The sequence below is a fragment of the Ptychodera flava genome, chromosome 4, assembly GCF_041260155.1.
Source record: "Ptychodera flava strain L36383 chromosome 4, AS_Pfla_20210202, whole genome shotgun sequence".
NCBI classification, from domain to species: domain Eukaryota; kingdom Metazoa; phylum Hemichordata; class Enteropneusta; family Ptychoderidae; genus Ptychodera; species Ptychodera flava.
The window spans coordinates 4,840,243-4,856,178 of record NC_091931.1 but is presented as its reverse complement, the minus strand read 5'-3'; the positions used below and the strand labels follow the sequence as shown (position 1 = coordinate 4,856,178).

Genomic DNA, 15,936 nt, shown 5'->3' with positions numbered 1-15,936 from the left:
AAAAACTGATGGATAACATTTCAGCATTTATTCCATACGCTGCCGCTTAGCTGAGCAAGTACTGACAAAGATTTCGTGGTGAGTTTTGCTAAAATATTCATCCAAATCTTGAGGCTTTTTCACAAGATGATTTCTCGTGTAACAATGACCTGTTCTACAGTTTTTTGGTCAATATCACTCTTTATCCTTAATTATTGTTATAATATCAAAATACTATTAGACCAAGGTCATCGTTAATGCCCTATCGTACTATTTTCTCTTGCTTTCGGTACAGTTTTGAAATCATATTTTTAAATCTTAAGAAAATGAAAAGAAAGAATAATAGCTGACGGTTGTTCCAAAGTTAAGAAAAATACTAACAATAACGTCGATAAAGATTGCCAAAGGATATTCTCCGTAATTTGAATTACTTTCAGACAAATTTCACTCCGTAAAAATTTGGTCGGTTTACATTACTGTGAAAACAATAACGATGCGAATGTGCGCATTGCAACTAAGCTTATTGTCGTTGTTGCTTTTAATTTACACCAAGTTTTTGCCATTACATACAATTTTAATATCATACATCATTGTTCATGCGTCAGTTCCACATGTGATGATGCAATATTTATCAGAATTAGAGAATTTTGGGAGTCGATGTTTTTACAGTACTTTAATTCTTTTACCATGGAAATGGCGGAATCCAGATTGAAAGGCATCTACAAACAAAGCCATGGGTGCTACTTTGACGGCACTCTTGCCAGATTTTGTCATCTACATTCATACCGGAGACATCAAAGGTGGCGGTACAGACGCAAATGTTCATTTGACTCTTTACAACGAAGAGGATGAAAAATCTCGTGAGATCGTACTAAAAGACCCACTGGGCCTGAACTTCGAGAGCAACCAAACAGACCGGTTTTACATACGGAACATGAGAGGTTTTGGAGGTGTTGCTAAGATCGAGATCTGGCGAGATACGTGGCTTGGAGACGATTGGTATGTCGACAGTGTCATAGTAGAAGACTGGCATACAAGAGAACGCCATCCATTTCCGATCCATCGATGGGTGACGGGTGATCATTTCTTCGTTGACAAATACGACTGCATCTTGCCAAGAAATGAACCAAATCTAACACAACGCCAAGAGGAATTAGACTACAACAAACGTGAATACGTGATGGGTACTGCAGCACATGGACTCCCAATACGGGTAAGAACTCATGTTCCATCAAATGTACATCTGTTTTCAAACATTTGTCCAACAATCCGAAACAATATCAGTAATAGCAGTAGACAAATAGATTTTCACCAACGAAACGTAACCAATGAAACAATGAATTCAAATTTTGTACCAATGAAAATTTGGAAACATTCCATTCGTTTCGATAGAGAACTAATTAGAAATAACCAGGTCAAACTAACCGGATGACACCTGTTGTCGTTTGTAAACTGAGGTCTGTTAAACTGACCCTATGTTTTAACACTTGCAATAACATCTCAATATTCATGAAAACATTGAAAGACTTTGCCTACATTAAATAAATAAATAAATAAATAAATAAATAAATAAATAAATAAATAAATAAATAAATAAATAAATAAATAAATAAATAAATAAATAAATAAATAAATAAATAAATAATAAGATGTCGTGGATGATCTAGCTTCCAAAGAAGGAATGTATATTCTTTTCGACATTGATCTGATTTACATAATTCAAGGTTGTCATGATTTTTCTCTCTTGTTGACGAAGAGGTGAGATTTAAAATCGAACTTTTCCGCTGAAAAGAAATTTGTTTCTCACCTCCACTGTTACTGATATGTATTTTGAACCAGTACATGAATTTTCTAAGTAATCTGTGACTGGCCAATTATTATTGTAAATAAGCTGAAAACCAGCCTGAATGGTCCATCCGCAATTAAAGTCAAGATACTATGTAATTAAGGAGGTCCCCATATCACTGAAATTGCTGATGACATAAAGTAAGATATGTTCTTTATTGCCAGAATTTACGCGACGTTTGTTATTTATGTGCTATCGGTGCTATAACTGAATAATGATATTATATCCACTTTTAGAGCAGAACGCTAAACACATGTCACATTCCGTCAGATCGTAAAGTAAAATGCGTCATTGGATGACTGTCTTTTTGTGTATTTAAATCAGGGACAATATAATTCTATTTTCGGATATTTCCCTAAAACGTGGCATTTTTAAAGCCATTAACCCACTAACAGCATTCAAAGGAGCGACCGTTCCATTTCGTCATCCGATACAATTTGGTTATCGATCCTATTTAGCTGTCAGTTTCAAAAATATCCGATGGCTTTAAATTCGCCGAGAAAGTGAAATACGTTTTTTTGTTCGCAAATTTAGAACTTGAATTTTCTCCCCAGAAATAGACACCATCATGTTAGCATCGAGTTTGCAGGCCTATGTTCGTTTTCATCCAAGATAAAAATGTATATTCACAGTTAACATATGCTCTTTGTTTTCCATCAAGATAGGTTGCAAGCCTGCCAAAACACGAAGACTTTTCATACGGCCATAAGGTAATTTCCATGAATTCTTCACCACCATTAACATAATATGGCCTTTGCTACTAAAAACATACGGATCTACTGGCCGGATGTTCCACAAACAATCTGTAGTTTCTAATTTTGTGTACCTGTTATCAGCCACTTGCCGTGATGTCGCCTCTGAATTCACTCTTTGATAGAATTCATCTGAAGTACAGAAATTAGGAAAAATGGATAAATATGATTGCAATGGCAGGTCTAATCAAGAGATCAATACAGTAAATGCTGTCAGCAATTAAGCCTAAGCACATAACTGTACTAACTGATTATGTCGGTTGCAGATGGACGTCAAGACAACTTTGCTGAAGACATTTCTCCGAACAAAATTTATCAAATGGGTATCTGCTGTCTGGCAAGATCTGAACGATATCTCAAACATCTATACCGATTTTTTCCCCAAGCCACAGGTAAGCATTTGAAACCTAATATATTATCATATTCGAAATTCAGCGTCCTCGGTCATTTGATGTTTGATATCTTGGTATTTTAGGTATCCTAGGGTGACAACGCTGTTGTAATTATCTTGCTTGTGTAAGGAAGATAGACCTGTGTGCGAAAAATGTGTGCCAATTTACTTCTAGCACCATGAGTGTGTTTATGATAATTCAAAAAGAGGTTGGTGTTGGAAATTTATAGAATTTAATAAAGGTTTTAGCATGGTCACTCGATAATGATGAATTTTTTTATTACAAGCACATGAGCTGTATCACTGGAAGTCATATGACGCTAACAATACAGCGCCATCATAAGTTGAGCATAAAGTTTTGTGGATGTCTCTCTTTTTCGGTGTTCGGTCATCTGATACATATTGAGAAGAGAAAAGCATTCTGTCGGTTTAAGAAACTGTTTGTCAGAGCAGACGTAATTTGATTTGGTGAAGTAACAAAAAAGTAGGTTCACAATATTGCGTTTAGAGTTTGTGACAGTTTTACATACTTCGACAAGTGTACATTTCATCATAATATTCACTCAGCTAAAACACTTTGTCATCGGTATGTAACATTGTCGTAAGTGATCATGCACATCGATAAATTCACTGTCGTGAATAATGGTTATACTCATGACATGATGAATTCTTAGAGATACAGCAAGTGACAATCTGACATAAAAGTAATACTCGTCTCGCATGACAAAAGTCACCCAGCATTCGATTATTGTGTCAAGTCGTTTTTATGTCTTATTTCAGTCGTTTGAAACTTGGAGAGAGGACTGGCACTTTGCATCGCAAAGATTGCAAGGTTGCCATCCGTACGCTATTCAGCTGTGTAAAGATATACCATCAAAGTAAGTTAAGAACTGTTATTCTTGGTTGAGTCAGCAATAATGAATTCGTTGACTTTGCAACAGAGACCCCGTAGAATTTGCCTCTGCGATAGATATTCGGTGTCTAAAACTTTTACAACACGTTTTAGAGCTACCACTTGTGAGGGCTTATTATGAAGCTTTATGGGGCTAATTTTTAATATTGACTTACTGAAATTAGATAATGATTCCAAACAATGGATTGAAATGATTGATAATTACCAATTTCAGCAGGTAATTGATGAACCCACTAGGGTAAACAATTTAAGCAGTACTCTCCTTGACCATATTTATTCTACTAGTCATCATGACATCAGAGCTGTTAAAGTACCCAAAATTACGTTGAGTGATCACTTTCCAACTTGTGTTGTTTATTGTTCTAATTTTGGCAAGAAACACAGTCACGTCACCATTAACTATCGGTGTTATAAACATCTTGACAAACACAAATTTTTAGCTGATCTAACTGACGTCCCATGGTCTACTATCGATCAGTTTGATGACCCTAACGATGCTCTCAACACCTGGTATAATTTATTCAAAACCATTGTCAACAAACACGTACCACTCAAACAAAAGAGGGTCAAGAGTTCAAAATTACCAGAATGGCTCACAGATGAAATTACAGCTGCATGGGTTGAAAGAGATCGTTTAAAACAAATAGGTGATGAGCAAGCTTCCTGGTAAAACGAACAAATGTGTTCGAATGGTTAGAGATGCAAAAAGTGATTATTATAAAACCTTAATCAAAGATAGTAATGGTGACAGTAGGAAAATTTGGAAATATCTAAAGGAGTTGTCTCCAAGTTCAATTAAAGAAACTCCGAGCAGTATTACGATGGGAATAAAATTATAACTGAACCGCAAGCTATAGCCGATTCATTAAATGATTATTTCACTAGAATTGTTGATCAATATCTACCTCATTCAAATACGCACCATTATGAAAATGAAAATTGACCAACTATGTCTCATCTTTAATAGCTCAGATGTTTCATTTAATATTCCTAATATTACATATGACTTTGTCCATCAACAATTAAATAACTTGGATATTACTAAAGCCACTGGGACTGACAAAATTAGTGCACGTCTTTTACGATTGTCAGCTCCAGTAATATCCCATTACCTTGTTAAGATAATGAACTTGAGTATTACTTCAAGTAAATTTCCATCTGTGTGGAAAACGGCACGAGTAGTTCCAGTACATAAGGGTGAAACCGTGATGATAAGTGTAACTACAGACAAATAAGTATTCTATGTGTTTTAAGTAAGGTGTTAGAACGACATGTTCATGATAGCTTTTACACATTCCTTACAGACAACAAACTGCTTTATCAAGCACAGTCAGGTTTTCGTGGTACTCACTCTTGTGAAACTGCTTTAAACAGGCTTGTTGATATTTGGGTAAATAACATGGACAATGGTAAACTTAACGGAATTGTGTTTTTGGATTTGAGAAAAGCATTTGACATGATCGATCATATTATCCTTTTAGACAAGCTCAAATATTACAAATGTAACAATTTTGCTATCAAATGGTTTAGTTCATATCTACAAGACAGAAAACAGTTTGTTTCCATTAAGGGAACATGCTCTAAAGTCAGTGACATTGTAAATGGAGTTCCTCAAGGCAGTATTCTCGGACCCCTTTTATTTATTTTATTTATGAACGATTTACCATTATCCATCGAATCAAATATAGACATGTTCGCCGATGATGCCACTATTAGTGAATCAGATAATAATATTTCGGAATTAGAAACCAAATTAACAGTTGCTATGAACGGGATCAAGTTATGGTGTGAACAAAACAAAATGGTTGTAAACGTAGGAAAAACCAAAGCAATGCTCATCACAACAAAGCAAAAACTTTCTAGGCTCTCAAAATCCAATCTTGACATCTATTTTGACAATTGTTTACTGACATCAGTTACATCTGATCAACTTCTTGGTGTCATTATCGACCAACACTTAACCTGGAAAGACCACATTCGAAAAATTGCTGGCACTGTTGGTAGAAATCTAGCACTGTTGCGTAGATTACGTTGTTTTCTGCCAACCGAAACACGTGTTCTTTTTTATAAAGCTTTTATACAACCCCACTTTGATTACTGTAGTACAATTTGGGGTGGCACGAGTCATATTAAACGCCTTCAGATTCTTCAAAATATGGCTCTCAGATTAATTACGAATGCCCCTAGAGCAACTCCATCTGCACCACTTTATGAAATATGTAAAATAATGCCGATAAAAAATCGTGTCGAATACAGAACAAGTTGTTTCGTGTATAAAGCCGTCAATAATATGTTGCCCCAATATATTACAAATTTGTTCACCAAAATAACCAGTGTATCATCTCGCAGTACGAGATTCAGCAATCAAACCGATATCTGTATGTCCCTAGGGCGAGACTTGTCGCAACGTCACAATCTCTTAGACACCATGATGCCGTCACTTTCAATTCACTCTCAGAGAGTGTTCGATCATCACCTTCGTTGAACACCTTCAAAACAAATTACATCAGGACATATTTGACGTCAAGTAATGTTTAAATGTTTTCGTCTTTAAGCTTTTAAGAACATTGCATTGTTTGTACTGATCATTTTACTGCCCTTTGTTTGATGTTTTTAGTGTATGTTTTTGTGCTTTATAATTTTATTTCTTTATGTACTTTGTATGTCATAGAGGGCCCTGGGGAAGATTAGCATTTACGCTAACCAGGTTTCCTGTTAAGGTGAAGCACTACGAATTACGTCAAAATTAGGTTGTGGTGTCATTTTCTTGAAACTTTGCACAAATATTCTTTGAAGTTGTGCAAGTGCAAAAATGAAATAAAAAATGGGGGTCACCACGCTCGTTTCCATGGAAACGGACGTTAAAATGGCGTCGTTAGAAATAAATAAAAATGATATAATTCACTTAAACTAAAGAAAGCAATTATAAAACGCTTAGCAAATGAGTTAATTTTAATAAATACCAAGGATTAAGATCCATATCTATCGAATGTATAGTTTTCATGATGTTTGTAAAGAAATTTTAACATAAGTATCGATTACAAAATGACGATATCGAAATTATATCACTACATAATTTTCGAACTTTCTTCCTGTCGCTTTGAATGGTGTCATTTCGACCAAACTTGGCGAATAAAATCCTGACATAATACCATTTAGTTTACACTTTTAATAAAAGGGTGTCACCACGCTACTTTTTACAATATCTCCAGGTGAATGGGTAATATCCGCCAAGTAAATGGGAGAGAAATGTTAATTTTGCGCTCATATTGAATAAAATCCAGCTTCCTAGGGGGTCAAATATGACAAGGTTAAAGGTCACATGTATTTCTAAGAGACTGGGTCAAAAAATTAGGTAAAAGCGCAATTTCAACAATGACAGGTGATGTTAAATACATGCGCTGCAAAATAACCCATTTGCGGCAGGCTGGAGTTAAATCTGCGCAGAAACGTTCTAAAGCGTGTGCGCGTCCGAATTCGTCGCCCTTTACCTTAAGGATGTTTACCCTCTTTAAATAAAGTTTAAATAAAAAATTTTTCAATACCATATTTTTGTGAAAGTTGCTCCACAGAGTTGACACAAGAACGGCAGCCTTTTTCAATTCCAAGTTATTTTTGGTGAAATATTGGATGTTTTCTTTCTGTCATACAAAATCTTGCACGGTAAATTCTGATTTTTATTCTTTTAATTCGAAAGGCAACGGTTTGAATTTTGTCATTTACGGAAGCTTCTAGCAAAGGTTTAGGTCTTACAATTTCTAGGCGCTACCAAGTCGACTCTCAAACCCACTGTTCAGGATAATGGAAATTTAGAACTAGTGAGACTGAATGCGATGAAATATCATATGACATGTATCAGGCAGTATCCTAAATCCTGGAGTGGGTCAGTCTTATAACGCGATGCCAATCACTTATTTTAAACTTTGGCGGCGCTGTACTGGCAAGAATGTTTGAATATCAGTTCATGTATTAACATTTTGATGGAATTCTGGTTTGTTGTTTCATTACTCAAAGGCCATTCAATTAGTACTGTACGTTTTTTTTTCTACATTATTCTATGACAGTCTTGGAGTAACTGACGAGATGATGAAAACACTTCTGGAAGACATGACACTTGAAGAATGTATTGAACAGAAGAGGCTTTTCATGGTCGATCACAAAACATTAGTAGATATACCAAGGGTTACGGAAGATCTAGTAAGTTAAATGAACTTTTTCTGGTCTTACCAGTATCATCAAGTAAAGTTTAGAATCAACAAAAAGAACATTAATTATGCAGTGCGCTTTTTATCTCCATGCCTAAGATTTACGATGACAAGGCGAGATGGGATAAGAGTATGAATGAGAATAACGATAAAGACAAGGATGAAAAATACAAGTTTTCACAGCTTTGAAGGACACCAAGCGTGACACAACTGATAACGACAGGTTGCTAACACGACGCCACTGTTGCCATTGTCACAAGTATCGGACCAATTTTGATACCTGCCTTTAATCCTTGTATATTAATTATTTGGGAACCTTCATTTGGAATATTATTTCCTCACCTGGAAATTGAATTCAAATTGCAGTTTTAAAAGAGTAATTCATGTGTTTGTATATTGTGTATTTGTATAAACATGATGACTAGAGGTTTTCCTGACAATTGAATTTTTTGAAAGTCTTATACGCTTGCCCTACCTCTACCGTAACGAGGATTTATAATGCAGGGACTGTCTACTTTATGTTTGTAGGTGGTGTGTTCCCCAATTGCTTTGTTCTTTATGAACAAAGACAAAGTACTGATGCCGGTGGCTATTCAGTTGTTCCAGGACGCTGCACCAGATAACCCAGTATGTATCACTTCAGTTCGCACAACTCATTCCATATTCATTGCCGTTTACGTCTTTGCCTATTTATTGTTATCAAGCATTTGTTGTTCACGGTCATGGGACAATTTTAATAGAGATTGACATATTTATTACGCGAGTGTATCTTTTTTTACAGCAGCGAACTTATCGACCAACTGAATGACCAAATTGCCCTGAGTTGCAGTGTCCTGTCGAAATATGGAAGCTGTCAGAAATACTCAAATCAGCGGTTTTCTTAAATGTTACATGACAGTTGTCAAACGGTTTCTTTGATTTCCATTTAAAATGTCATCATTTCAGGTGTTCCTTCCCACCGATCCCGAGTACACATGGATTGCAGCTAAGTTGTTTTTCAACCATGCTGATGCATCGATCCATCAGTCAGCTGTACACCTTGGATTTACTCACATGATCGTTGAAACTATGTCCCTCTCTGTGAATCGAAACCTGTCTCCATCACACCCTCTGTTCAGAATGGTTGGACCCCATTTAAAGTATGTCATGGCGATAAACAAGTAAGGATCATAATCCACTCAACTCCAATGATTTTAATCGTCTTGATAGTTTTTCGATTTTAAGTCAAAATGTATGGCCTGCTAAATGACTAGATCTCTACGAAATCAAATTGTGTTCTGTGTACTTGTGTAACAATACTACCTGTACGCGCCTTGTAATGCCTAAAGGTAATGTGAGATAATTATTTCCATTTTGACAAAATCATACATCTGATATTGATCGGCAATATGTTAGCGTTTGTACCGCAATATTGTAGCGTTCCCTGTCTACATAGGATCTGAATAACCGATGAACTTTGCGAAAAGCTTTCACAAAGAAAAGCCGGGTAACTATGCTTCTAGAGACAACAGCTGTCAGTTTTCGTATATTTCAAAATGTTTATTCTTTAAAAATATATTTTCTTCTCTCTAAAGTTCAATATGCGACAGTATAGTTGACAAATGATATGAAGTTAGCACAATGCAATTGTTTCCATTAATATCGGCCACTACACGCATACAGGCATTTCAGCAATATTTTCATCTTTCATCTTTTTGTGCGAAGTTCAGCGGTAAACATATTGATCGCACCTGGTGGATGGGTAGATAGCGTGATGAGCGTTGGTCGAGACGGTATGCTGGAAATTATCAGTAGACAATGGCGTTCATGGAGACTTGACGTCGATGGAACCTTACCCACTTACCTAAGAGACCGAGGTGTTGATGACCCGGAAGTAATTCGTGATTTCCCATTCAGAGATGACGCCTTACTCATTTATAATGCCATCAGAAACTATGTTGAAGAAATTGTGATGGCACATTATGGTGAGTGCATGACTCCCCCAAAACAGGTCTAAATTTTTACAACTTTTATCATGAAGAATAAGAAGAGAAATTCAACAAACTTTCCCTTTTATCATGCAAGTTACTATGAGCAAGGTAAGGGACTGGTCAGTTTCTTCGGCCTGGGGGGGGGGGCGGTGGATTATTTTTTGCCGACGTCAAAAAGTGGCTGACCCCCCTATTCCAAATTTTGAAAACAGGGTGACCCCCCCTATTCCAAATTTCTAAAACAGGGTGACCCCCCCCCCCCGGGCGCGACAAAGGTAAAACAAAAGATGGACATAAATTATATATATATATATATATATATATATTATATATATATATATATATATATATATATATATATATTATATTTTACATTTTACATATATTTATATTTTAAATAGTCATTCTATGTTTTAGTGAAATTGTTGACATGTCAGTTGTAAGATAGGAATTTCAAAGTGTCAATCTTAAAGTTTAAATACAGTACATTTTGAATGAGCTGTATTTTGAATGAGCTGTGAATGTATTTTCACACTTTCTCTGCTTAACCAGATGTCCTGAACTGTTGTACAGAAATGGATGTCAATCATTAATATCAAAGAGGAAAAAGCATGCAGTGAATCAAAAACTTTGATGGGTGTTAAGACTTGCCAACCATCCAATTAAATCTACTGAGGAGCCATAGAGAGCTTTTTTAGCCAAATCTGATGTGTACAGTGTCTGAGAGGACTTTTCTTGTGTAACATTGAAACCATAAAAGCACAGCTAATAATGACAAAAACTGCCTTTTTTAACTGTTATTTTGTTCATAAAAAAGCATCTTTCTACAGAAAACCTATGAAACAAAGGAAAATAATTGCATCAATGAGAAGGAAAGATATCTTGTCATTTTTCTATCTCTAAAATAAGTCACTGTATCAAATATATATTGTGAAATATTTGTGCTTGTTGCTTTCTCATACTGAATTCTCACAGAGAGAACAGAAAAGTATCAGGAATTTGTCATCCTTTTCATATGAAATGCAGATTTCATAATGGTACACTTTCACTTAGCAAACATCAAGATATCTCTGAAAGTATGGCGCCTGAATGGCGCGCCAAAAAATATGAAACATCCTGATATCTCTGATATATATGCCTTGTATATTAAAGTCATGCACCTGAAGGGCAGGCTGAAAGATGTATGATATATTAAAGTAATGAGCTTGAAGAGCACGCTGAAAAATATTGAACATACAGATATCTCTGATGTATGTATGCTTGATATGTTAAAGTTGGGCGTGCTGAAAAATATGACTGATTATTAAAGTTACGCGCCCGAAGGGCGCGCCGAAAAATACAACTGAATGATGAATTTTGTGGCTTACACTAGCATTTTAGGCAATGATGAGCCTGTGTCAAAATTCAAAAACACACTGACCCCCCCTATTGGGCATTTCAAAAACATGGTGACCCCCCCTATCACCAAAGTCAAAAACAGGGTGACCCCCCCATGAATCCACCGGCCCCCCCCAGGCTGAAGAAACTGACCAGTCCCTAAAAGATAAAGACATTTATGATCACGTGGTTACCCATTGACACCGTTTTCATAAATTTAGGAGATGTTCGTCGCTTGGTCAATTAGAATCTGATCAAGGTTGAGTAGTGCTTTAATCAAAAATGATGTTAACATAAAGCTGTCTATTTCCATCAGTAACTGAGTTTGAATTTCGTAACAGAAAGCGACTTGTACAGATTTCAGTTCACAAAACAATAACAATATCAAGGTCAAAGTGTTAACGTTATACTAAATGGAGCGGATATAGAATCGTGCAGATTTCACCTCAATGAACCATGGCAACATCATGGTCAAAATATGAAGGCAATCTCTAATGTTACAAAAGAGCAAAGCTGTTTTGAACTGAAAGGTGTGTGTTTTAAACGACAGAAACTCCGCAGGAATTGGCTGATGATCATGAACTGCAAGACATGGCTCGAGAACTGACAGCAATGCCTCCTGAAGGACTCGGAGTCAAGGTAAGACACAATAATTACAGCTGCATTCCAAATACGTAGAACAGGAGAGATTCCTTTGGAAACGAATATACTCCTTGAAACCAATATTCAAATAGAAAGAATTAAGATTGAAAGCTACAAAGAATATTATGAATAGTAATTGAAAAAATTATCTGAAGACTAATACAGGAAGAACACAATACAGAGGAAGATCTGTCCCCGGAATTGGATTTAAAGGCTCTGTAAAACCTCATGATCTGATAACTAATAAATGGAATCCAAATGAAAATCGGCGGCACCTGTGCGATTTTGTAAACCACTTTTCCCTTAAAATACTAGGTCTTTAATAGTTACCTGTTAGAGTGAAACTTTTCTACCTGTATAAAGTCAGAAAATACGATGATGGTGATGAGAATGTTCAATTGAGATGTCTATACGCTGTTAGTACTGTCGCCATTCAAATAAATCTGAAGTTTCAACGTGTTTCAGTAAATAACCCATGAGTATCCTTGAAATTGCTCATTTCTACACCACACGGAATCTCAGTGACATGAGCAAGCCCTTTGCATCGAAGTTCAAGTGTAACATTCCTCTTGACAAGTCAAGGGTTATTATTAGGTTGTTGTGGATTTCAGTAACGTTTTCATAAACGACAATATTATTTACAGGGAGTGCCCGGTAATGGATCTTTCACTTCATACGCTGACGTCATTCAAGTGTTCACATCAATCATTTTTATCAGTACAGTAGGGCACACTGCAGCAAATTATAATCAGTATACAGAGTATGCCTGCACTCCTAACTATCCAATGTTATTGCGTGGCAAACCGCCAACGACCAAGGTAAGTTTTTTTTCTCTGTAGAAACAGTACTCTCATCACAGAGTTAGGAAGAATGGTATCTTCAATTTGTTTTACATCGATATTTTGTTGCTACGAAACCAGAGTTTTGATCTCACTGGTAGGGGCGGATGTACGCAGCGAATCTAAAACATAAGGGAGCCATCATTATTTACGGCCCAGGGGTCGGAGGAATTTCATCGGAAACTCTGAGATTTCGAGTAATATCCCTGCCAACCATGATGAATTTGAGTAACCCCCTCTCTAACACAGACATTTTGACTGACCCCAACCATACACTTATAAAAATATAACAACAGTATCATTTTTAATCCTTTCAAATCCTGGTGTACCCTGCTAGATTATCATCGGTTATCTCATGAATGTTGAAAAAGGTGAAACCAATAAAATCAAATTCAGGACCACAACAAAATATAGATATAAAAGCTCATGATATAACCAGTATCCAACCATAGTAATGTTTCATTTAAATGGGTATCATGACAGGGGTTTCACTAGGATATCTGACAGGGCAGAATGTGAAAGTACAGGGGGGGGGGACACGCGAGAGGCTGAGGTTGAAAGTGTCAGAGGGGTGTCCGTTGTCTTGCATGGAAAATTTTGAGAAATTGATGTGTGCAATGGTGCAGTCTGGTGCAATCTGAGAGGTGTTTTCATTTTGATTTTTACTAAGAACATCCCCTCTAGCATCGAAAATTTTGAGAAATTGATGTGTGCAATGGTGCAATCTGAGAGGTGTTTCAATTTATTTTGCACCAAAAATTAAGTAACTCCCCTTCTTTCTCTCCACATTTTGAGCAACCCCCTTGTAGCTTTCAATTTTTTGGGTGACAACCCTCAGATTCCTCCGACCCCTAGGTAATTAATAACGACGGCCCCCCCCCCCCCAAAGTAGTAACGCCTCGAAATTGAAAGACTTAAACTTTTGCCCAACATTTGCTCAACCTCTGGAAATCGAGAATAGAAATCAGGGGTCGCATATTCGGCTCTATAGAAACAAATTAACCAATGTTTATCGACACTTGAAATTCAAAATGGCCGCAATCTCTGTGCCAACTCTATGGAGAAAACTGAACAATGCTGATCACCCTGGACGGTATTCTCTATGCTCGTTAGATTTGTCTTGCAGACAGCAACAGGCGATTTGAAGAAGGGAAATTAAAAAGAATTATGGGATAGCTCACCCTCGAAATCACATCATCGAACGTATTTTTTCGTAAAACAGTTTATTAATTAAAGTGACACCATCACATGCATCTGTGTCAATAGGAACCGATGACAGAAACTGACATCATGAATCACATTCCCGACAAAGCAATGACCTTGAAAGTTGTAGCAATGGTCAAAGTGCTTAGCAACCAGAGCGAAGACATCTTAGGGAACAGCGTTGTCACCTACCAGTACGACCCCATTGGTGTTAAAGCGTACAAAAAGTAAGTAGTGTTAGGGGAACGCAACAAGGCTGTTTGGGGGCAAGTGGGTTCTTCGGCGGGCCTAGCGGGCGAGAAAATTTCATTCTTTTGCTAAGATTTGATTAAATTGAAAACACAGGGAATACGGTTCGGTTGCTTGCGTGTCGAGGGGGGGGGGCGGCGGAAAGTAGGTAATTTTAGTGGGAGAGGACTTCGAGAAAATACGGTACAAACATCTCTACGATTTGTCAACAATAATTTCTTTATGATTTCTCAAAATTTGTCGTTAAGCTTCTCCTGTCGAGTCTTGTGTTTCGAAAACTTTGAGATTTCATTTTTCAGACTTTTTAGAATGGTGATTGTTGATTCAAACCTAGCAGTGAGAATGGTGAAATCTGAATGAGTCAAGGTAATTAACCAACATCAAGTTCAAATACTGGAATCTATCGCTAATAACGACTGGGGGAAATTTCGAATCATTTTTAAGCAAGCTGAAAAGAATAGAAGATGGTCTTTGACATGATTATCTGCAAATAATTTGGAAATTTCTTTGATTTGCCGACAGGTTTTTGCGCGAGTTGAAAGATGTTGGACGTGTCATTGACGAACGAAACCTTACAAGGAAAAGGAAATATGACTTCTTACATCCCTGCAGAGTTGCTAATTCCATCAATGTGTGAAGATTGCAAACCAAAAGTCAATTTAAAGTTGCACAGTTGCTAACTCCATCAATGTGTGAAGATTGCAAACCAAAAGTCAATTTAAAGTTGCACAGTTGCTATCTAACTCAAAGTTTGAATATCAAATGAAAATTCAATTAACTTAACATAAAGGTGTGACAAGCACTTAAAACCATAGTTGACAGACAAACCAGATAAATCACCGCATTTGTCTCTTGCCTAACTCAAAATGACAGACAGAGATTAGAATCTTTTTTAATTTATGTCGTGATTTGTAAACTTTCAACTTCTCTCCTATATATAGAATTTTAGAGCGAGAAATATGATCGTTTGATATTCCCAAAAGCCTGCTTTGTATATGAAGGAAGGATAGAAAGGAAGGAAGGATATTTACTTGTAATTTTGTATGCTGACTTTGCAGTCTCACGTGATCACAATATTTATATCCCTGTATATTTAGGAAGGATAAAGTCATTCATCGAATAAGTGTAAAATATGCCTTTGAATCTAAAGGAACAATGTCATAAAAGATCTCGACTCCTAGCAAAGACCTGTCAGCAAAAGAGTACACAATTGTCGTTTGTTTGTATGATAATTTATATTGACTTAGAGGGACTCTCTTTAGTGTGTTTGATATGGAGTAGGCACAAAATTGTGATATCTTGGTAGCTTTTTGTCGAAGGAGATGTCTTTGTAAAATGAGACACTGTAACTGCATTCTTAAACTAGTAAGTGCTGTAAGAGCTAAGTTTCAAATTTACTGAAGTCTAACCATCGATGTGCATAAACTATCGGGAAGACTTTATTTTGTGACTTTCAACAACTTAATGGTTATTTTACCGTTATTGGTTTCAATGTTGTAATACGTTGATAAATAGTGTTAAATCACTCTTCGAAACCAATTGCAACTAGTGCGATAATTTCTCTAAAATT

At 36.4% G+C, this 15,936-nt stretch overlaps 1 protein-coding gene across 1 annotated transcript; it reads left to right on the top strand.

Moving 5' to 3' along the window:
* Nucleotides 1-15,519, top strand: LOC139130740 (polyunsaturated fatty acid 5-lipoxygenase-like). The gene is made up of 13 exons (XM_070696523.1): nucleotides 1-78; nucleotides 687-1,192; nucleotides 2,491-2,535; nucleotides 2,844-2,969; nucleotides 3,749-3,846; nucleotides 7,946-8,078; nucleotides 8,615-8,713; nucleotides 9,032-9,246; nucleotides 9,791-10,050; nucleotides 11,984-12,072; nucleotides 12,720-12,893; nucleotides 14,181-14,344; nucleotides 14,889-15,519. Exons 2-13 carry the CDS (start codon nucleotides 713-715, stop codon nucleotides 15,001-15,003), a joined length of 1,998 nt encoding a protein of 665 aa, XP_070552624.1. The 5' UTR covers nucleotides 1-78; nucleotides 687-712; the 3' UTR covers nucleotides 15,004-15,519.
* Nucleotides 15,520-15,936: the final 417 nt, after the last annotated feature.